General features: G+C 39.9%; 1 protein-coding gene across 7 annotated transcripts in view; it reads right to left on the bottom strand.

Moving 5' to 3' along the window:
- The window catches only part of SYTL5 (synaptotagmin like 5), a 272,831-nt gene that overhangs the window by 111,472 nt on the left and 137,745 nt on the right, over positions 1 to 23,614 (bottom strand). For 6 of the 7 annotated variants that reach the window (XR_009256972.1, XM_058712816.1, XM_058712821.1 and 3 more), the window contains exon 2: positions 2,054 to 2,374. Coding sequence is in view for 6 of the 7 variants with exons in the window: in XM_058712816.1 (XP_058568799.1) it covers positions 2,054 to 2,172 (119 nt within the window). In the remaining variant the exon portion in view is untranslated. Of the gene's footprint in view, positions 1 to 2,053; positions 2,375 to 15,838; positions 15,894 to 23,614 lie in introns of those variants that run through there. The other variant, XM_058712817.1, reaches the window with a different exon arrangement.

The following is a 23,614-nucleotide window of genomic DNA, read 5'->3' as shown; positions in this document are numbered from 1 at the left end:
GTGAGTTTGAGCCGTGTCAGGCTCTGTTCTCTCAGCACAGAGCCTGCTTGAGACTCTCTCTCTGCCCCTCCTCTGCTTGCCCACTGTCTGTCTCTTTCTCAAAATAAATAAATAAAACTTAAAAAAAGAAAGAAAAAAATATTTTGTGTTTTCCTGAATAGAGTGATTTTTAATTCCCCACAGCATGTTATCAGTTACTAGCTAGTACCTCACCTCCCGTAAACAATTTAACTTTTTGCAGAATAGAAAATTTAGTCAGTTTTTGTGACTGGAATACAAATGCCAGAAACATAATTTCTGATTTCTTTAAAAATCATTAACTGCACTAACCTGAATTCTAGGCATAGAAAAATTGCAATAATTTTCATGAAAGCCTTTATTTCTTTAAGATTGGTTGAATCCTATTAATGATGAAAATAAAAATTCTGGGCTCTTAACTATGAAGTAAGCATCAATCAAGAATATTTCAATGTATTTCCAATTCTAGGATCCTGGTTCCTTTAGGCATATTGAATACTTTTGCAATATATAAAGATAATCTTATGACAAGTTTTCTCCTGAGTAAAAAAAAAGGAGAATAAACTTAAGTTTTTGTGGTCTTTCCAGATTTTTTCTTGTGGTTGACATCTAGTTTCACAGCATTGTGGTCAGAATAACTGCAGTCTGGAGAGACACATAAAACACAAAATCTATATGTTGCACAGTAGGTGGTCATTGAGAAGGGAACTGTGTTTATTTCTGCTCCTCTCATCAGGGTGAGATGTAATATCTAAATATGTTTCACAAGCAGCACAGTACAGGCTGCAACCAATCCTAATGTATGTGACAACCAATCAGAACAAGGCTGTGACCATTGAGAACAGAAGATGCAACCAATCAGAATGGATGCTAGCTGAAACATAGGGAAGGTCATGCTTGGGGATCCAGCTAAATATCAACCTTGCCTACAATTGATGTGAAACTCAACTGTGCCCATATTTCTCCATGTTACTCATACAGAGACGTATTATTTTTTAAATTTTATTTGAGAGGGAGAAAGAGAGCATGCGAGCAGGGGAGAGGGGCAGAGGGACAGAGAAAGAAAATCTTAAGCCGTGTCCATGCTCAGGGTGGGCAGAGCCTGATGGAGGGCTCGATCCCACAACCCTAGGATCATGACCTAAGTCAAAATCAAGAGTCAGACGCTCAAGTGACAGAGCCATCTAGGCACCCCTAGAGACTTATTCTTAAAAATTCAGGCGACTTCTGGGGTAAAATGAGAATTTTTCACTCTCCAGATCCTCTTCTTCTTTTCTCAGCTATGGTGGGAACAAATTCCCAGAAAGACTGACCTGAGAAAGGCATTATAAATAAATAATTGTGAACTGAGGTACCAGGCACTGTACATGTATTATCTTCCTTAATCCTTGCAATGATGCTCTGAGGTGGGCACTTTTATTATCTTTCTTTTATGGATGAGGAAACCAAGGCACAGAAAAATTGAGTAACTGGCTCAAGGTCACACAACTAATACATCCAGGAGCTGGAATTCAAACCTTGGCAGTCCTTCCACTTAACTACTACTTATGATGGTATTAGTGAATGGGCATTCTCATCAACACTGTATTATCCCTGGGGCACCTAGGTGGCTCAGTCGGTTAAGCATCTGACTTCAGCTCAGGTCATGGTCCCATGGTTCGTGAGTTCAAGCCCAGCATCAGGCTCTGTGCTGACTGCTCAGAGCCTGGAGCCTGCTTCAGATTCTGTGTCTTCCCCTCTCGCTGCCCTCCCCACTGCCGCTCGGGCTCTGTGTTTCTCTCTCTCTCAAAAAATAAATAAATAAACATGAAATTTTTTTGAAAAAAACACTATATTATTTGCTCAATTACATCCTTCAATCCAGCTAAGTGATAAAATATCAAAGATGTTTTCTAATATGTGGGTTACTGCTGGGAACCCACGAAGGCACTGACCAACATTTGTCTCCAGTAGGGTCGCAGTTGCCCAATTTCTAATCTAGCTTGCTTCCAACAGACAGCAGTCGGGAAGGGCAGAAAAGAGAAAAGACTATTACCTTATTCTCTTGTCCTCCACTTTTTTCAAATATTCATCTCTCTTTAGGACTCCCAGGATCATTTCCTTCTCATGATCTAACAAAAATGACAGATTGATAAACTCCGAGTTCTTAGACATGGTATTTCAGAAACAGCTCTGAGTAGCAGTGGGTGAATCTTCCAGGTGAAGTGATATCCGCGATTCTTGAGGCGCCCCTGATCAACCCGGAGTCACTCGGCTGTTTGATGGCAGAGTGGGCTACACAGAAAAGAGACCCCACTGGGATTACATTCCAAGAAGGTCAATCCTTCAGAATGCTACAAAGCAGGAATCAGATGACCTGGGGTAGAATACAGAACACACAGGGAAGAAAGAGAAAGCAAAGGAGAGAAAAATTATTTAGAATTAATTAGGCCATGTTCCCATAGCGCATAGTGTCTAAGTTTTGAAACAGTGATCTACTTTACTCAAAAAAAAAAAAAATCAACATGCAACCATTAAATAATTACTATGTGTTTTATTACCATGAAATATAATTTATATTTCCTTGATTCCAGGTTCTTTGTGCAAATTCAGTTTCTTCCATTATAATTAATTTCCTTTGCCAGCCAGTGCTGTTACCACCCTTGTGGCTGACCCATGGGTGAACGGGGTCACGATTGGGGGACACTAAGTGCACAGACTGGACTGTCCATTAAATGGTTCCCTCCTATTCCTTCCCTTCTTCCCCCAACTAGGACCACTGTGCAAAGAGCACTGCTGTCAAGACAAATATAAATCGGTGCTATGTGTATCAAGTGGAATGTTTCTCACAAACATAGCACTGAATGGAAAAAAATCAAGTTACAGAAGAATTCATGCAGAATGATGCCGTATGTGTGAAGGAAACAATTTGTTACAACATTATATCTAATTTAGGAATATATACAGTTGTAGTATAAATATAAGGGATTTCATGGGGAATTCAGAGATCCAATCAAAGAGAACACAGGAACTTCAACCATATTGGATAATGTTTTATTCTCAAGATGAGTGTTTATATCTCATGATGTACAGATTTGTGAATTATTCCAGGTGTGTATTACATACTGTGAAACAGATGTTACAAAACTACCCCACGTCAACATAAGAAGCACGCCAGGCTGCGTTCCTCACCCTAATTCTTGAGCACATTCTTTCATTGGCTTGGTACCTGGATTCTCTCTGTACATCCCCTTACGAATGAGGACTCTTAGAGTGATCTCTCTGGTTTTGTGATGTGGCCTCATCCCATGACCTCGTCCCTAAGCTTCCTTCCCAGGTCTACGGACTACAGTCTACGTGCAAGTTACGCTTGGCTTGCTTGGTTATAGCCAGTTTCCAAGCATAATTAGATACCTACTCAAAGGCTGCTTTGGGGCCTCGCAGTTGCCCTAAGTTTAGGCCGACATCAAAATCTCAGGTGATATGAAAGGACAGGATCTTGTCCAGAGCCTAACTTTTCAAAGTCCCTAGGTGTCTGTTTTATACAGTATACACCAAACCATAACTTTGCTGAAATGACTCAGAACAGAACCTCTTCCTATAGGTCAAGAGCTAGCCCCCTCTGAGAAAACTGCCCTGGTCAGCACAGACTTTGCAGATTGACTCCAGGCCTTTTCTTCCATCTCCAAAGTCCTAGAGGCAGCAGGGATCAGAGAGCCCCAAGGCTGACAAGAACAGAAAGCCACAAGGTTAGAGCAAAAAGGGCTCTTCAGAAAGGTTAATGGTTTGGTTTTTGCATCACCGTCCACTGTGGTCTCCTCAGATAAAGAGCGGAACTGGTTTTTCCACCCCTTGTGTGGTTCATCTGGTTTCACACTGAAATGGAAAAACCACTTGGTAACTCAATGAATGAATATGCTATAATTATAGCCTGGTTCACTTAGGACATATTTATATTCGAAATGTCAGATTTAGAAAGTCATATGTGAATGTTCCATAGAATTGTATTTAGAGATTATCCAAGGGGTTGGGAGCCACAAAAATGTTTGATCTGAAGCTTATGGTTATCCTTGCCTCGGGCTGCAAATGCAGACCTGCCCTCTAAAGGTCCATGGCTCTGCCCAGTGAAGAGAATAAAAAGAGGGAGGGCAGTGACGCCGTGGCGGAGCATCTGAAGGTGACACAGAAGATGGGAAATCAGACAAGGATATAAAAGAAATAAAATTTCCCTGTAAGATTTTAATTAACAAAATTAGCCCTAATTGGATTTTTTCTCATTTGTACCAGGACTGACAGAGCTGATTTATAAATGAGTGGCCAAAGAGATAGATAAGAAGTAGCCAAAACTTTACTAAGAAAATCAGTGTGTGTCCTCCAGGTGGCATAATAGGATGGAATCTAACTGGTGACAGTCCTGGAGAAATATGGGGCAGAGGAGAAAGTAAGCCTGGGCATAGACAAAGGAGATCTAAGGAGCTAGAGGCCGATGATGCCCATCCAGGTTCTGAGCACAGGAGAATCACTCGGGCCTCAAAATGAAAATAACCCATTTACTCCCTGCAGCGCACGCTCCATGTTGCAGGATGGGGCGTCAGTGTGGCAGATTTCATGACATTAATCACTCAACTATAGAACTGATGGTTACCAGAGGAAGAGGTGGGTGGGGTCATGGGTTAAATAGACAATGAGGATCAAGGAGTGCACTTGTGGTGATGAGCATAGGGTGATGTATTGAAGTGTTGAGTCACTACATTGTGCACCTGAAACTAATATCACACTGTATGTTAACTAGAATTTCAATAAACACATGCACACGCGCGCACACACACACACACAACCACTCAAATCATACGACCAAAGGGAAATATCCTCTTGCTTGAATTTCACTTCTTCCTGGACACTTCTGATTGTGGACTGGCTTCCCATAGAGCTCTCCTTTTTAAGGAGTGGATGTCCTGGTCCTACCAATGGAACCCTCTGTGTTTAGTCTGAACCTATGTTTAATCTGTTCTCTGTACACCAACCAAAAAAAAAAAAAAAATGTACGAGCCTTTGGAGGACCAGCAGTTGGCGTGGGATGAATTCACCTAAATTTGTACAATTTCTTGATGCCTCTTTTTAGCTAGTTCATAGACCCTCCTGGAGAATCTTGTACCCTCTACACCCTTTACTTAGGTAAGAAAAAAGAAGTAAAAATAACCCTAAGAGCATTTTATCTAGAGTCGATCCTCTTTCTTTTCGTTAAGTGTGCTGTGAAAACACTAGTCAGATTTGGAGAAGAAATCCATTTTTATTTAATTCTTCAATACTTTCACTTTAACATATCTCTCTACGGCAACATTTTAGATGTAGATTTTCCCCTCTTTGGCTAGCGGCCTTGACAAACTGCAAAACTGTTCAAAAAGATGGCAGAATTGTTCCTAAGTCGTTCTGCTGCCTTTCAGCATAGACAGATTGGGACAGATCATTAACTGCTGAGCACCACAAAAGACGCAATAATAAAAAATTCTCACAGCGTCACCAAGATACGTACGTATTTTTTTAAAAAGCATATTTTTTGAGTAACACACTTAAAAATCATGCAGGTTGATATTTTTGTCAAAGGAAAGACCTAAACATATCTTATTAAGGAGTACTTGAAATGCAGCTTTAAAAGTGAACTACTTCTGGCAGTGCCCTTAGGATGAAATTAATAAAAATAAAATCAATTTCCTGTTTTTCTGTCACTGTGTGACAACACAACGGTTAGGAAGATTTCTGGCAGACTTAGAAATGCTCAGGATACAGGCGAAACAGCATTTGCAAAATTCACTTGGGAGTGTCTTTCAAATAGACAAGCAGGGGGCGCCTGGGTGGCGCAGTCGGTTAAGCGTCCGACTTCAGCCAGGTCACGATCTCGCGGTCCGTGAGTTCGAGCCCCGCGTCAGGCTCTGGGCTGATGGCTCGGAGCCTGGAGCCTGTTTCCGATTCTGTGTCTCCCTCTCTCTCTGGCCCTCCCCCGTTCATGCTCTGTCTCTCTCTGTCCCAAAAATAAAAATAAAAAAAAAAACGTTGAAAAAAAAAAAAAAAACAAATAGACAAGCAGGCAAGAATCCACATGACTGTCAAATGGTGAGAATGACCATGGAGATAAACACGCCGTGGGGAGTGAAATAAATAGTTCTTTCACTATGACAGACTCAAAGGCAGATAGTGTGAAATTATAAGCATTATTTTCAGTACAGCAGTTTATTCTTACATAGACAACTGTGTGCAACATTCAATGGGAATATAACTGAATTTTTTTAAACTTCACAATGTATTGATTCTCTGAACATTATTAGGGAGGCCAATTGAAAATATTACCAGCTTTATAGTGATGCTCCAAGAGTGGCATCCTCAGAATGTTACACAGTAATAGCTAACACTTATAGAACTCAACTAATCCTTATAACTCCCCTGCAAAATAAATCCTAATACCCCCATTTTATAGATGAGAAAGCTGAGGCCTAGAGAAGTTAATTAACATGCTCAGGTAGTAATTCAGAGCACTGTGGTTTCAGGGACCCTGCTTCTAATGTGATATGTGACTGCCTCTCAATGCCTCCATGGAAGCAATAGCATCTCATAAGATGTCATGAGATATTCTATGGAATTTTTTTAAAAGTTCTTCAGTCCAACAAAAATTTTTCCATATTGAGTTAAATCAAATTATTTTTCTTCTACAGAACTTCTCAGAGTCTTTAATATTCTAATGTTAATTGTGAACTTTCACAGAACCCTCAGTTTGGAAAAAAGATATATGACATTAACTGGTTCTTATCTCAGCATCACGTATGTTGGTATTTCTAAAGCAAAGACTTTTTATCCTACTTCTTTTAGAAGACTATTTCTATCCTAAGAGAAATCAGCAAGGAGAAAATCTAAATAAATTCAAAAGAGAAAGATTTTAAAGAAAAATGAGAAGATACACTTAAATCTTATTTGATAGTTCCTCTACATGCTTTTTAACTACCAAGACCTATATAAAATTCTATACTGTCCCCCCAAAAAGTTTCAGAGAATAGATCATATATAAACTTAAAATAAGTGTACAAAGGAAGCCACTGCAAATAAAGTGAAAACAAGTGATGATTCCATATAATGCAGGAAAAGGATTCATATCTAGAAAATATAAAGAGATAAATACAAGGGGCACCTGGGTGGCTCAGGCGGTTAAGCGTCTGACTTCGGCTCAGGTCATGATCTCCCAGTTTGTGACTTCGAGCCCCGCGTTGGGCTCCGTGCTGACAGCTCAGAACCTGGAGCCTGCTTTGGATTCTGTGTCTCCCTCTCTCTCTGTCCCACCCCCACTTGTGCTCTGTCTCTCTCTCTCTCTCAAAAATAAAGATTAAAAAAAATTTAAAGAGATAAATACAAGAAAATGAACCAATAAAATAAGGTGCACATAAGAATAGGCAACTCACAGTATTGGCAATTCAGAAACGAATCATAGAAACATGAAGAGAGGCTCAGTTAGCTCACTAGTTATATAAATGCAAATTATAACAAGGAGAAAACATTTTAGCTTTTCCATTAGGTTATAAAAATGTAAAATACAAAAATGTGTATCATCCAATTGTTTAATGAGAGTGGGTGGAAATGGGCAGGCTTAGGCCCCACCGATGGAAGGAGAAATCCGTTCAATCCCTAGCTGAGAGAGAAATCTCCGTGGCTCTCTTCCATATCTACCATGTCTTGGGAGGAGAGGCACTAGCTGCCCTTCTGTTCTGGGGAGTCCTTCCAAGGATGTTTGTTTGGTGACCAGCCAGGAAAGACACTGTGTCTGTCTCTGGAGCCGAGGACAGATTTGCTAACGATCTGTTCGACAAAGCAAAAGTCTCTCTCCAGGGCAGAGGGCAGATTTGCTGGAAGCTCACTGTAAAAAATTTGGGTTCCCTAAGTTCAGGGTTCCTCAGCTGTTACACAAGTCCACTGCATGCACTATTTTCACCTGGGCACTCGAGGACAAGGGCAACCGATGCCAACACGAAGCTCATGAGACTTTCTGTGCTCTGAGTAATCAAGTCCACGGCATTTGACCCCGGAGTGGGAGGTCTTTAATCACCATCCATAAAACTATGACAGTCCTACTTGGTAGCTTGAAAGGAGGGTAAAATCTCAGAGGCTTTACATCTCTTGTCACCCTTCTTAGAGGATGAGTTAAATCTTTCAAAATTGGTCAAAGGGTAGAAAGTTTCAGTTATTCTAGATGAGTAATCCCCAGAGATCCACTGTAGAGCATAATGCCTCCAGTTAACAACATTGTGTTATACACTGAAAAAAATTGCTAAGTGCCTTACCCTTCATTCATATATATATACATAGGATGGGAGAACACTTTTGGAAGTGATGGATATGTGTATGGCACTGATTGTGGTGATAACTGCATGGGTGTATGCTCATCTCCAAACTCATTAAATTGTGTACATGAACTATGTACAGTTTTTTGTATGTCATTCATACCTCAATGAAGTTTTAAAAATTAAGACATACAAAAATAAATAAAATTAAAAAAATAAAAATTAAGACATGCATTTTTTGACCACTTTTAAGAATCCATCTTTTTTTTTTTTTTTTTGAGAGTGAGCAAGCACACGCATGCGCACATGTGAGCAGGGGAGGGGCAGACAGAGAGGGAGAGAGAGAATCTGAAGCAGGCTCCATGCCCAGCATGGGGGCTGATGCAGGGCTTGATCTCAAGACTGTGAGATCATGACCTGAGCTGAAATCAAGAGTCTGATGCTTAACTGAGTCACCCAGGCACCCCAAGAATCTATCTTACAGAAAAATTAATAACCGTGTGTACATGTGAGGATAATGAATAGCTATTCATTGTAGCCTGATTATCCACAGTGAAAATTCTGAAATAGCCTCATGTTACAGCAATACTGCGGTTCCATATTAAAGGAAAATATTTAAAAATATGTACCAACATGGGAATATCTAAACTACACTGCTAGTCAAAATAGGGATTATATTTATGATTTCGAATGCATATGTGTCTAATGCAATGGCATTGATATATGCATATTTATAATATACACAAAGACATAGGAAAAGGCATAGAATAATACATACAGACCTGCTAATCATGTTGCCTATAGGGATGGTAGCTAGGTTGTCAGGGGTTAGAGAAAAAATGAAATTTATTTCCATATTGTTTATTATTTGAGACACATTCATATAGTCATATGTTTTATATATTTAAACCATTCAAGAAGCAGGAAGGTGTGGTGGCTGAGTGGGGTTAGAAGGAAAAAAGAGAAGCCAAAAATAATTTTAAGAATTTTATCTTAAAAGAGTACAGGTGACATTGCCAGCAACAGGGAAGCTGGGTAGATGCGCTCGTTTTGATGGTCAATGATGAATTTTATTGTGCATTGGGTGATACCACCCTGGCTTTTCAGTATTAGTTTCCTGCTTCCATCTTGCTCTCCTACATCAGATTCCTCCAAAACACAAATTTGACCAGTGTTGCTCCCGTGCTGAAAATCCTTCAGTGTTTTCCCTTTGCTCTTAGAAGTTCAAATTGTTTAATATGGTTTTAAAAACCCTTTATTATCTGGCTCTTGCCTACCCCTCTCTCATGTATTTACCATCTAACTACATTCAGCACTTGATTCCTCTAAAACAGCTGTGGCTTCTTCACCTCCAGATCTTTCTACTTAAAAGCCTCTGCGCCTGGAATACCCTATCCTTACCTCTTCACCTTCTAACTCCTAAGTATCCACAGGCATCTGCTTAAATGCCTGACTCCTAATCTAGCTTAGGTACCTTTGATAGGTTGAATAACAGCCCCAAAGACGCTCATGTACTAGTCATGAGAACCTTTACGGATGTGACTAAGGATCTTAAGAAGGGAAGATTATCCTGGATCATCCAGATGGACCCAATGCAATCACAAGGGTCCTTAGTAGGGGGAGGTAGCAGAGTTAAAGTCAGGAAACAAGGTGTGATGATAGCAGTAGAGGTTGGAGAAATGGGCTTTGAAGATGGAGGAAGGGGCCATGAGCCAAGAAATGCAGGTAGCCCCTACAAGCTGGGAAAGACAAGGAAATGGATTCTCCTCTGGAGCCTCCAGAAGGAAGTCCTGCCAACACCATGATTTTAGCCGTAAGACTTATTTTGGACGTCTAACGGATGAGATAAAAAATAAAACATCTTAGAAGCAATGCCTACAATAAAAATTGGAATATATACATATACCATCTTATCTCAGGGGAGAACATTCAGTCAGCCTGGGGTGATGCTCTATGTCAAAATGAAATTGGGAAAAAGAAACTATATTCTGGGCAGATGCTTGGGATGGAAAAATTGGACAATATTCCAACTCAGTGGGAATCAGTGCGATACTAATGGGCTTAGAGTGGAATTTACCCCTGAAGCCACTGTAAAGGACATGATGGTGGCCTCTTTATTATGGATGCCATCTTCTTAGACTGCAGTAGGTTCTATTTAACCAGACAGCCCTCTTCCAATAATTCTGTTACAGAATGTCATAAAACATTGCCGTCTTTACAACAGATGTATGCAAAATGAACAGAAAAGTTCACTTAATTACAAAAAAAATTAGCAGGGAGAATGTGAGGACAAGAGAAGGATCCACCATACAAAATGTAGGAAGAACATTACTGGAATTTCCTCGGAAACCTTCTATATAAGTGGAGCTTATTAGCTCCAAATACAACAGGTGCACTCATTCCTTCATGTTTCAGTTACCTGTTGCTCAGTAACAAACTATCCCCAAATTTAGTGACTTCAGACAACGTATCGCTACTTTTTACAGTTTTTTTGGATTGACTGGGCTTAACTGGGAGGCTTTCATTTTTGTGTTTCTGATGCTGCTGCTGTCAGATGGCAGCTGGGGCCAAAGTGATCTGAAGGCTGGACTAGGTAGGATGTTAAGGACGACACACTCACATATCTGGTACTTGATGTCAACAGCTGGCTGGGAGCCCACCTGGGGCTACTGACCCCAACACCCATGTGTGATTTCTCCCTTATGGTGGTCTCAGGGTAGTCAGACTTTTTACATGGCAGCTGTCTTTCCCTAGACCAAGCATTCTAAAGGCCAAAGCAGAAGCTGCAAGACGTCTTAAATCTTACCCTCGGAAGTCCCAGAACAGTACTTCAACCATGTTTTATCTGTCAACCAAATTACTAAAGTCATCCCAGATTAAGGGAAGTGAATTCAATCCCAATGGAATGGGATTGTAGTGAAGAGTTCGTACCCTTCTCTAATTTACCATATGTCACTTCCTAATATATTAGGTGTATAAGAGTGTGGTGACCAGGAAGTTTGCAAATCAAGGGTCATGCATTCTTTGAGCTCTTGATAGGAATGAAGCTACTGGGTCAGTACAAGTATAGGTACTTTTAGATATGCAAAGCCCGGTTTGAAACGCTCAGCTGTGAAGAAGAAAGAATGCAAGAGTTCTTATTATTTTACACACAGGGACGCATATTAGTGACTTGGTAGCACAGTTAGCAGACATGGAAATTGTATGAGACTCTCTTATAAACAAACAGTATCAGAGGTACTGGTGAGTATCCAGAGAAAATGTATTCCATGGGTTCCAGGGACACACAAAAGGTAAGAGAGCAAGAAAATATAATGTTCTCAGTGCAGGGCCTGGCAAGTAAAACTACAGTCTCCTCAAAGGGTTTCTGCAAGACTTGTGGATGCTCCATTATCTGCAAGAGAAATACATAAAGCTTTTTGAAGGATACCTTAGACAGCCAAGAACCACAGACTCTCTACTTTGAAAAAGTATAAATATATTCTAATGTATCATAGACATGTATAATGTCTAACAAAGAGAGGTAATTTCAGGGGCTCAGAAACTGTGGTTACCCAAAGGTTTATGCCCCACAGGATAAGCGTTGCTAATACAAAGCCTTCACAATCAAAGGCAACCTCGGTGTACCCTCTCAGAGTTGCTGTTAGAGACAGTGTGAAGCTTGAGAAACAAATGGAATTAAAATCTGACTCTCTGAGATAATAACCTGGACAAGGTATTCTAAGTTCCTGCATTTTAGTTTATTCATCTGCAAAATGGGAATATGAATGTCCACTTCCTTGGTTTGTTGTGAATATTCAAATGTTTGTATACAGAGTGTATATAAAATGTACATACATGTATTAAAAAGTACATAAAATGTGAAATGTATATAAAGCACAGTATCTGGCACATAACAGATGCTCAAAAAATCTTAGACCCCTCCGTCCATTTGCCTTTACACTGAAGTTAAGCGATATGTCACTAAGAAAGATTAGTCAAAATGTTCCTCCATTCCCTTTGATTCACAAAATGCCTACAGGTCTGTTTCTCTAGTTTCCTAGACTTTCCATTAAGAATTCACAAATTTCAAGGACACGTGGGTGGCTCAGTTAGTTAAGCATCCAACTTTGGCTCAGATTGTGATCTTGCGGTTTGTGAGTTTCAGTCCCACGTCAGGCTCTGGGATGACAGCTCAGAGCCTGGAGCCTGCTTTGTATCCTGTGTCTCCTTTGCTCTCTGCCCCTCCTCTGCTCATGTCCTCTTTCCCTCACTCCCTCCCTGTCTCTCTCTCTCTCTCTCTCAAAAATGAATAAACATTTAAAAAAAAGAACTCACAAATTTCTTGGAAATTGCTTAGAAAGTCCACAATTTTTATTAGTAAGATTCTCAACAATACTAAGATTCTCGTATATGATGACATGATGGAGGGCTCATAATATGAAGTGAAAAAAATCAGGATATAAAAGTACTTACACACTATGGCTCTAATTTTACTTTTTAATTTTTTTTAATGTTAATTTTATTGTTGAGGGAGAGACAGAGACAGAGCTCAAGCAGAGGAGGGGCAGAGAGAGAGAGACGCACAGAATCTCAAGCAGGCTCCAGGCTTGGAACTGTCAGCACAGAGCCCAACACAGGACTTGAACTCACAAACTGTGAGATCATGACCTGAGCCGAAGTCGGCGCTTAACCGACTGAGCCACCCAGGTGCCACTATGGCTCCAATTTAAAAGGAAATGTATACACACCTAAATATTACAGAAGAAAGAATGGAAATAAATAAGTCAAAATATTAGGTCTATCTCTGGGGAGTTACATTATGGCTATATTTTAATTTCTTCTTTATAATTGTCTTTAATTTCACGTTTCTACAATGAATACACATAACATACACTATCCATAAAAAACGACAGCAAATGTCACTGCTGTCAAAAATACATTGTACCAGTATTAGCTCAGCTTCATATGCCATGATACACAATGCATATTTCCATGGATTATTATGCTCGGATATCAAACAGGAAAATATTTCAGTAGTATTGTCATATAGCTTTGAGGTTAATAAAGTTGTTTTTTAAGGTAATGTTTAATTCATTAAGGCATGTTCGGTCTGGAAAAAAATAAAACCAAAGAAGAGAGAGAATGGGTCACAATAAGCATGTGTAAAACCATGTGTCAGAAACTATGCTGGATCTAGGGGATACCCAGAGGAAGAAAGCATGGGCTATATCCCAAGGAGCTTTCCATTTTCTAGCGGAGACAGACATACACATAAAAAGAACAGTCTTATAAATGCCAACTTGGCTGTGAGAACTCAAAGAAAAAGAACAATTAGGAAGAGGCGAGTAGCCATTCAAGTATGTAAAGACAGTAAATACGAAAAGTCACAAGGACATACAACTAGTCCAGGGAATAATGAATAATCCCAGGGCTGGGGTCCGAGTTAATGGTGGAGAGGTGAGGAGAAGGAGGGTGCCAGCCAGAGAGGAATGTGGTATCCAAATAAAGCATCTGGACTTTATCGAGTGTTTTTCAAACTGTGTCTTTGGGAATGGTTTCTTAGGAAACGCAGCAAGGCAGGTTGAGTGGCCAAGGCTGTGGCGCCGACCCCTGCTTCAAACAGAGCAGCTCTGCTTTTATCTGTTCTATAAGTTGGGTTTCCTGGCACGGTTCTATTTGAAGAAAGAGTTCCACGACCTTAAAAAGTCTGAAAACTGCTCCCATGCCATCAAGCTGTTGAGTGCTTTTAAGTCGAGAAATAGCACAGTCAGCTTTCTCTCTTAGATTTGGCTTTTGAAAGATACCAGCATTCAGTGATTATACAAAAGAGAGGGCAGAAGTTATGCAGACAGCATGGAGGCTCCTGCAGGAGTGCCAGGGACAGATTAGGAAGCACAAGTGGGGTAGTGGGGAAGGACCCAAGGGTCATTTTTTAGACATTTGGGGATGACCTCAATAAGATCCAGCTACCAACTAGATGTAGGTGGTAAACAGGAGAGGGTATGACTCTGAGGCTTCCAGCATAGGGAACTATAAAGATTCTTAAATGCTAGTGTACATAAAAATCACCTATGGGACTTGCTCAAACACAGATTCCGGAGGGTTCACCTCCAGAGATTCTGATTCAATAGGACTGGAGTAAATGGAATGCTGATGGAATGCTGTTAACAGAGATAGAGGATACAAGACAGAAAAAGTTGAGAGAAAAAATTTGAAAATTTGAACATGTTGAGGTCGAAGTGCTCATGAGGCAAACATCAACAAAGATCTGTCCAAAAGGGCGTTTGGAATATGGAACTACAGTGCATCAGAGAAGTCTACACTAGAGGCATTTCAGTGGGAATCATTGGTGTTTATGTGGTCCCTAAGGTTATGCAAGTGAGAACATATGAAAAGGGCCCGGGATAGGAGCATGATGAATAATGATTAAAGAAGGGACAAAGGAACAAAATGAGCTGATGAAACACTAAGAAGGGATAATCAACGCAGTGGGGTATGCAGTTGAGTCTAATGAATTGAGAGTCAAGTATATCACTTAGACTCTATGTAGGCCACCGTTAAGTTAATATTTCAATTAACCAATCAAGTAAACTGTTACAAATCCCTCCAGCTACATGAAGTACTACACTAAACCCAGGATCTTTGGAAAATGCACCATATCAGTAAATTCACCCCAATCCAGGGTTATATCACAAATTCCTTGCCCTAACATCCTACCCTCTAATAATATAATTAGTAAATCCTTCAATTATCTTGGTGTATAATCTAATTCCGTCAAGGTCACACTTTGTACTTGTCCCCCTGGAGCATGCTAAAATCTGGCCACCAGTTATGGACCTTGTGGTAACAAGGATTATTTGGTATGGGTGTTGAGAACAGACAACGTCTTGCATCAAAGGTAGAGAGATACATGGACAGACAATAGAGGTCCAGGCTAAAAACGAGTTACCGGTAAGGATATCTGAAGTTGTTTATCAAAACCAAAGGAAAGAATAGTTCAAGATGGACACCTGAGAAGAAGTTTGATAATAAAGATTATAGTGCAGGAGACCACTTGAAGCCTGGAGAATTTCGAAGAGTCATAATGTTTTAGCAGATCCTTTTCACAGGAATCAAAGTGAGCTAATGTTGGAAAATCAGCAGAAATGTCTTCATACATGTAAAATTCATGGTCAGATAACCCTAACCCTTAACAAACACCTTAAACATTAGGGGGCTTGAAGGCTGGTATAAAAAGATGCAACATTCTGCCGGTAAGTTCAGCTAACTAGCATCCAACCCCAATTAACCAAGCTGTCTTTGTGGATTGCAAATTGTTCCTAGAGAATCCCGCTTCCAAAGTCTTGTCAACATGACCTAGCTGAGAAGACACTAGATCCTTTGTGGAAAGCTCTCCATGCTATTCAGGCAAGTAGCTTGCAACTCCAGGAAGATCTACGTGTAAACTAAACCAAAAGTTGACTCTCACCTACCCAGACCTCTTTTCTAGAGGAAGAAATATCCATAAATGCAGCCAGCTTGCTGCCCCTCATACTTACTATTCTTAGCCATCTGATTGGTAACGCCATGTCTGCCAAATGCAGCAAAGAGCTGTGGAGAGTAAGACGAATAACATTTATTCCTCGAAGGTGGTCATACTTTGGTCTACACTAGGAGTTAACACAATTTTTCTATTAAGGGCCAGCCAGTAAATATTTTAGGCTTTCTGGCCCAAGAGGCAAAACTATTTTGTAGATACTTACATAATAAGAGAAAACAGATGCCAGAAATATTTTATTGACAAAATTCAAAAAACAAAAAGCGATTGAATATTCGTGTCTGGTTTTGTTTGTTGATTGGTTTTTTGGTAACACAGATTCACCAATGAGAAGAATGGGGTTGTAGGGCAGATCATATTTCACTTATCTGTTTCACATTAGTATTCCTATAATCAAAATTATTGTGTGCCTGACTGCATCCCAGACCTACTAAATTTGAACCTGAATTTTAACAAGAGGCTCCAGTGATTTGCATGCACCCTAAAGTTTGAGAACACACCAGTCTAGAGTCTCTTAGTACCATCTGAGCTGCATCTCTATTCCTTAAATTTTTTTTTAGCGTTCATTCATTTTTGAGAAACCGAGAGAGACAGAACATGAGCGGGGGAGGGGCAGAGAGAGAGGGAGACACACAATCGAAGCAGGCTCAACACAGAGCCCGACGCGGGGCTCGAACTCACAGACAGTTAGATCATCACCTGAGCCAAAGGCGGAGGCTCAACCAACTAAGCCACGCAGGCACCCCTGCATCTCTACTCCTTTGGGAAAGATAACAAGAGCTGTGGATCCTAAAAAAGGTTCACGACCATTTGAAGTCCATTCAAGATCTCCTACAGGGTCTGTAGCCCTGAAGCTAAGACCTCAGGGACTTTGCTGTCAGGCCCACCCCAGGATGAATATGTTCTAAAATTAGATTGTGGGGATGGTGTTTAATGTATGAATATATTAAAAAAACATTGAACTGCACACTCCAAATGGGTAGATCTCATGGTATGTGCATTTTCTCTCAGTAGAGCTGGGGTTTTTTTTTAATCAAATTTAAGAATTTGAGGGGCGCCTGGGTGGCGCAGTCGGTTAAGCGTCCGACTTCAGCCAGGTCACGATCTCGCGGTCCGTGAGTTCGAGCCCCGCGTCGGGCTCTGGGCTGATGGCTCGGAGCCTGGAGCCTGTTTCCGATTCTGTGTCTCCCTCTCTCTCTGCCCCTCCCCCGTTCATGCTCTGTCTCTCTCTGTCCCAAAAATAAATAAAAAACGTTGAAAAAAAAAAATTAAAAAAAAAAAAAAAAGAATTTGGTGGTAAGGCACTGTAGTTTTAAAACTTCCCACGGGTTTCCAATGGACAGCTCAAACAGCCAATTGCAAGAACTCCAGGTTTTGGAGTCAGGAAGCTCTGAATGGAAATCCCAGCTTTCCTACCTACTATGTTAAAGAAGCTATTTAATCCTTCTGAACCTCAGTTTATTCTTACGTAAACTGGAGATACTGATAATATCCACCTCGTGGGGTTTCTGGGAGAATCAAAAGGAATGGCTAATGCCAAATGCCTAGCATCATTCCCTGTCACATACTCTTGTTCCATGTGAAGCCACAGAATTCCTCAGATAGCAAACGCAAAGCCAAAAAGAAACCCTTATTATACCTCACGTTATCCAAATCATAATCAATTATACCTGTTCTGTTATCCATGTGGCATTTTATTTTACATTGGGTTGTATATTTCCGGCTTCATTAGTACACTTGCCTTAACTCCTTTACCTTATGGCTCATGGTAAAAATGATGGTAAACACTCACATAGCACTTACTTACAAAGGCCAGGCACTGTTACAGGGTCTTGGTTTACATATGTTAAGTCATGCAATCGTCGCATCAACACTTGGAGTTACTTATTTTTATCATTACCATATTACAGAGAGGGAAAACAAGGCAGAGGGAGACTAAAACACGTGCCCAATGCCACACAGCGCACAAGTGGTGGAGGGGGGATTCCAAATAAGCCAGGTTTCCTCTAGTGACTGTGTTCACGACCATTATACTGTATTGTATACCCACATAATTTTGTCTTGGTCAGTCTTATACCAAGGCCCAGTACTCCTGCTTTTGAGGGTGCACATCTGTAGGCACCAAAAGACTGTACAAAGATGGACATACAGACACATCAGAAAAATGAAAGATGGACTGCAGTAAATACAGATCCTTTGTTCCTAGGAAAGGTGGGGTCTGTGGCAATGCTGCTCTAAACGTGGTTCACCTGGGTGGCTCAGTCGGTTAAGCGTCCAACTTCGGCTCCGGACATGATCTCACAGTTCTTGTGTTCGCGCCCCACATCGGGTTCTGCGCTGACAGTGTGGAGGCTGCCCGGGTCTCTCTCTCTCTCCCTCCTTCTGCCCCTCCCCCACTTGCACACGTGCTCTCTCACTCTCAAGATAAATAAATAAAACTTAAAAAAATAAAAATATTTAAACGTGGTTCACATACTGGTGCTGGGACAAGACACATACAAAACTGATAACATTTAAAAACTTTTATAGAAATTTGACAGTGACATGCCAAAGGAGTGTGTCATCCATGGAATCATGACACAACACAATTTACAAAAAAGTGTTAGTCTGAGGTGGCTTGGAAAATTAAAAACAAAGGAACTGGTTCTTTGCCACAGATCATTTGGGAAACAACACTGTTCTCGATGTTTTCTTTTTCTTCAAATGTTCCTCAAGCTAGGTGTTCTCTCTACCAAGAACAAAGCTTGGAGGTCAGAACATCAAGTTTTATTAGAAGACAGTATAAAGAAAACGTAGGATAAGACACTGGAACAGCTTCTCCTGACTAAAAAAGGAAATGAAACCTCCAGCAGTGGTCAGGATGTGGAGAGGGTAAAGAAAAATAGGTTAGGAAGGGCCTGATGCTACTTGGCTCTTGCAAGCATGGCCTGAGGAGCTCAGCTGGGGGAGGGGAACTTAGCATGGTTGAGATAAGAGGAAGTCTACAGGGACCAGCAGACCTACGAGCCGAGAGAATTCAGGCTCCTCTACTGTTGACAAAAGGTCATAGAGAGGATGCCAATTGGTGAGACATTGGGAACAAGGCCAAATCAGCAACAGCTTTATAGATGCCAGCACAGATTGGGTGAGCCTATGAACCAGGAAGAAAGGTAGAAACCAGGGGAGGAGAAAAAATATCCCAGGGAGATACTTCTAGAAGTACTTAATTTGACCAAGGTCAAATGACTCACAGACATGACTAAACCAAGACGTGATCATGGTTACATGAAAAACACTTGAATAATCCTTGGGTCATAGTAAACTACAGAAAGTGTGACCAGTTACTAAGATTATTAGTGGCAGCAATGGACCTACATTTTATGTTGGCTGACCCAGGGTCAATAGTTTTTCAATATAATCAATCGAATATTATCCCTGGATTTTATCCTCATTGTTCAGGAACCTATTCTGTAGATCTGTGTGGTGCTAATACTTAGTTACATCCTATTGTGCTTAAGTATAAAACCAAACACACAACTATTACTCACAAGGACAATAAAAAAAGTCAAACAGGAATTCACTTGAAAGAAAATCAATAGCTATTTTGTTTGTTGTATATAACTGATTTAGAAATAACCTTCCTGTGTTTGGAGCTCAAACTCAGTAATAGCCAACCAAATTAGATGACAGTTATGAGCGGTTTGAAGTAAGTTAAATTCTTCCTTCTTAAGCATGGCTAATGCAAACAAAACATTCTAGTCTTTTCTTTTTCCAAATTATTGACTGGAGTTCCTTGTAGTTATTTCCCCGGGCTGCTTTCTTAACCAGAGGGCAGTGATTCTTTGTCACAAAATGTTTTGTTTTGTTTTAATTTTTTTTTAACATTTATTTATTTTTGAGACAGAGAGAAACAGAGCATGAACGGGGGAGGGGCAGAGAGAGAGAGACACAGAATCGGAAGCAGGCTCCAGGCTCTGAGCCATTAGCCCAGAGCCCGATGCGGGGCTCGAAATCACGGACCGCGAGATCGTGACCTGAGCTGAAGTCGGACGCTTAACGGACTGAGCCACCCAGGTGCCCCACAAAATGTGTTTTAATATATGTCTAGTCCTAGCCAAAATGTAAAACTTTTAAATCATACATTTGTTTGTAGACACAGACATCTTTGGATATACCATTATTTACTGAAAGTCGGAAAAAATGCCTATTTCTATTAGGCCCTTACTGCTTTGTTTGAGACCATATCCTTGATATATCAACTGATTTAAATGAAATTCATTTCAAACATTTTAATCATGTACTGATTTTAATGTAATTTCACGCCAGGAGACTAAAAATCATTGCTGTCTACAAACGGCTCTTGGGAGGATCTATTAATGGATTTTTCTATACTCTCGACACATGAATTAAATAAGTATGTTTATTACGACCTTTCTTGGTCTGTGTTTACCAAGTGGGCTGTTGCTGAACTATTTGCAATCCAAATAAAAGTATGTTTAGATTCAAAGTCTATTTTTGAATCCTGGAACATCATTATTTGATGGCAACATTCCAAGTATGATTTCTCTACACACAGCTCCCATCCCAACTCCATATTCTGTGGTAAAATCTATCATTTCCATTCTTAGAATAAACTGTTAATGTTCAATGAGTTTTTCAAAATTACATTGTTTGGTTTGGAAAACTTTTACTTGTTTTAGTTATTTATTTATTTTTAAAAAGTACCTCTTAAAGTTGCTTCTTTATACATCTTCCTAGTTTCTCTCCAAGTCCTGATAACGCTTTTGGGAATATTTTCTGACTGTACAACACCAAAGTGAAGTCTATTTACATGAACCACAGACCCCTCAATGAATTGGACGTGTTTTAATGTAGGAACAGAGTGCTTCCTGGCATTCGATTAGAAAGATTAAATCAAATTAGCCTGGATAAGTCAACTGTTGCAAGGACTGGAAACTGCTAAATTAAACTCTAACATGAGTTACAAACGGTATTATGTCTACTTGGAAATGAATAAAGTTATGAAGGGGTTCAGTGGAGGAAAGACTGATTTTAATATTTTTATTCAGTGAAGAAGAAAATGAAGTAAAAGCCTAGTAAATTATTTTCGTAGCCAATAATGCTTAAAGTAAAAAGAAAAACACGAAAGTGAAAGAACACTTAAATGAACAAGGAGTTAAAATAGGAAAATGAAATAACACAGCAATTCTAAATACTGAATTTGAACTTTTGAAATGTTAGCAAAAACAAAGATGGAAACGAACACACATTCAAGAGAATATCCCTGTGGCCAGAAACCACAATGAAGTAACAGTGCAAAGTACCCGCCAATTTACAGTATGATATGCTGTCTAGGAAATAGAGAAGATCATTATTTGAGACCTTTGATGTTCGCATACAGAATCATAGACGAGAAAAAAAAAATCAGACTCCTCTTGCAAAGACACTGGGAAACTTAGTGCAAATCTCATTTTAGTAATTTTTATATGTTATGAAAAACTATCAAGCATTTAATAGCACTTGTCAAGGAGGACTGGAGCAGCATAACCAAAGGCCAGAGCACAGAGGTGCCGAGATGATAGGACTCAGTGATGGAGAATATGGGCTTTGGCCCTGGCCTGCCTGGGTTTGAAACCTGGCTCAATTATCATTAGTTATGCATAACCTCTATGATCCTAAATTTATTCTTATGTAAATGGGATGATGATGGTGATGATATCTTGTGGGATTCTCATGAAGATTCAATTGTTTAAATAATTTAAAGCACTTGAAACCACTCGTGGAATGTTTTAAGTATTATTATCTGTTTTCTTAACATGGGGGAAAAAAACCCTCGCTCAAACTAAACTACTGTGTGAGTAAAGATACATACTCTGGCCAATGGGCCTATAAATTGAGAAGAAGAGAATTTCTAAGGTCCCTTGCACTGTGAAATGTTATAAGCCTATGCTTGTTAAAGAAAGAAATTTCTAAAATACAGAGGATAGTTGTCTCTTTTTTGACATCTGGATACTGATATTTTGATTCCATGAAATACTGACATATTTCATGACTCCAAAAGGCAAACTATTTACCATTCCTTTTTAACTTCCCCAAAGTGTCTGAAAGACCATTATCCCTATCCTTGAACCCCAACCGGTTGTTCAGAATATGCATGGCTCCTCGATGTACATTTGCTCAATTCTGCGGCAGAGGGGAGGACCATTTTTTATGAGTCACGAGGGATTTAGCCAAGTATACGTATTCACTCTGTGGTTGTGTGTTTCCACCCTTGATGGGGCACTGATCTGCATAAGGTAACTCCATTCTAATATATCATTCCCACCTTGTATCCACATGCCCCACCACCACTTCCACACTTAAGAGTACTTAAAATGTGCCAGGCATTGTTTTTAAGTATTTTACGTCTATTAACCCTTCCAATCCTACAATATCCCTTTGAGTAGAAATTTTTACTACCCCCGTTTTACAGAAGAGGAAACTCAGGAACAGAGAAGCTAACTAAGTTTCCTCATTTCTTACAGCTGTTAAGTAGTAGAGCCAGGATTCAAAAGCAGGTGGTCTGGCTGGAGAGTCCAGCTTCCCAGTGCCTACACTATACTGTCTCAGTATTTAAGACCCAGGACCTTTGTTCTTGCCTCTTATTCTTCTATTAGCAAATCTTACTTTAATGTTTATATAGTGCTTCACACTTGAAAACGATTTCGTCTCCAAGATCCTATTTGTTTCTTGTGACCACCGCATGAGATAGGATTAGTGTGAGGAAACGGAGGCTGGCAGAGAGAGAAAGTGCACAGGAGGCCCTAGATGTTAAAATAAGAACTTAAGGCTGGATATTTGGCTACCAACGCCTGTGTTCTTTCTATCACACTTATAATACTGTCACCAAGGTTTGGGAAAAGAAGATATCCGTGGACTTTCTGGTGGAGGTGGGGTCTAACCAAGAACTCGAGTTCTAAGTGGCTCTCAGACTGAGGGAGGAGAGGATGAGAAAATAAAGCATAAAAGAAAAAAATAATAACCAAAAAGATACAGGAGAAATGATTCTAGACATTATTGTAATGAAAAGAATAATTGGAATTGATAATGGTTTGGGTATTGAAAGCAAAGGAAAAGTCAGAATCAAAAGTGACTCCGAGGTTTCAAATGTGCAAAACCAGGAGACCATCAACACCATTAGCAGAAACATGGATGAAAAGAGGAGGACATGAAAGACAGTGAGTTTGGCTACAACCATGACAAATATTAGGTGACAGTTGGACATACGAGTGAGAAAATACATAATAGATGGAACAATCTGGAAACGGATATATTACAAGCATTCACTTAGAGGTGATATTTAAAACTATGGTTTCATGGGACATCACAGGCAAGGAGAAGAAGAAAGAGATTATGGGCCAAATGATACACCTTTGGGGGAACGGACAAGTAAGGAAGAGAAGGAGACAGCGAGAGGCAAAGTTGTAGAAAAGTAGCTGAATAGATAATATAGAGTCATGGATTAACAAGGAAGGGAGGATTCAAGACATAGGAAGTGATTATGAATGTCACATAGAGCAAAGTAGTCAAATAGAATGAGGATTTGGAAAAGCATCCTTCATAGCACCTATCATAATTGAAATGAATTATTTAGGTAAATTAACATCTTTCCTAACTATACTAGAGGTACACAAAGGCAGACATGAGAGTTGCATATTTACTGAACGAATGCATGAACGAATGAATGTAATTAGATTTCCTAATAGCAACACAAGTGACCCTTGGAAGTGCAATGCCAATAAAGTGACAAAGATAGATG

This window comes from Neofelis nebulosa, chromosome X (assembly GCF_028018385.1).
Source record: "Neofelis nebulosa isolate mNeoNeb1 chromosome X, mNeoNeb1.pri, whole genome shotgun sequence".
Taxonomy (NCBI): Eukaryota; Metazoa; Chordata; class Mammalia; order Carnivora; family Felidae; genus Neofelis; species Neofelis nebulosa.
This window is presented reverse-complemented; position numbering and strand designations above follow the sequence as displayed.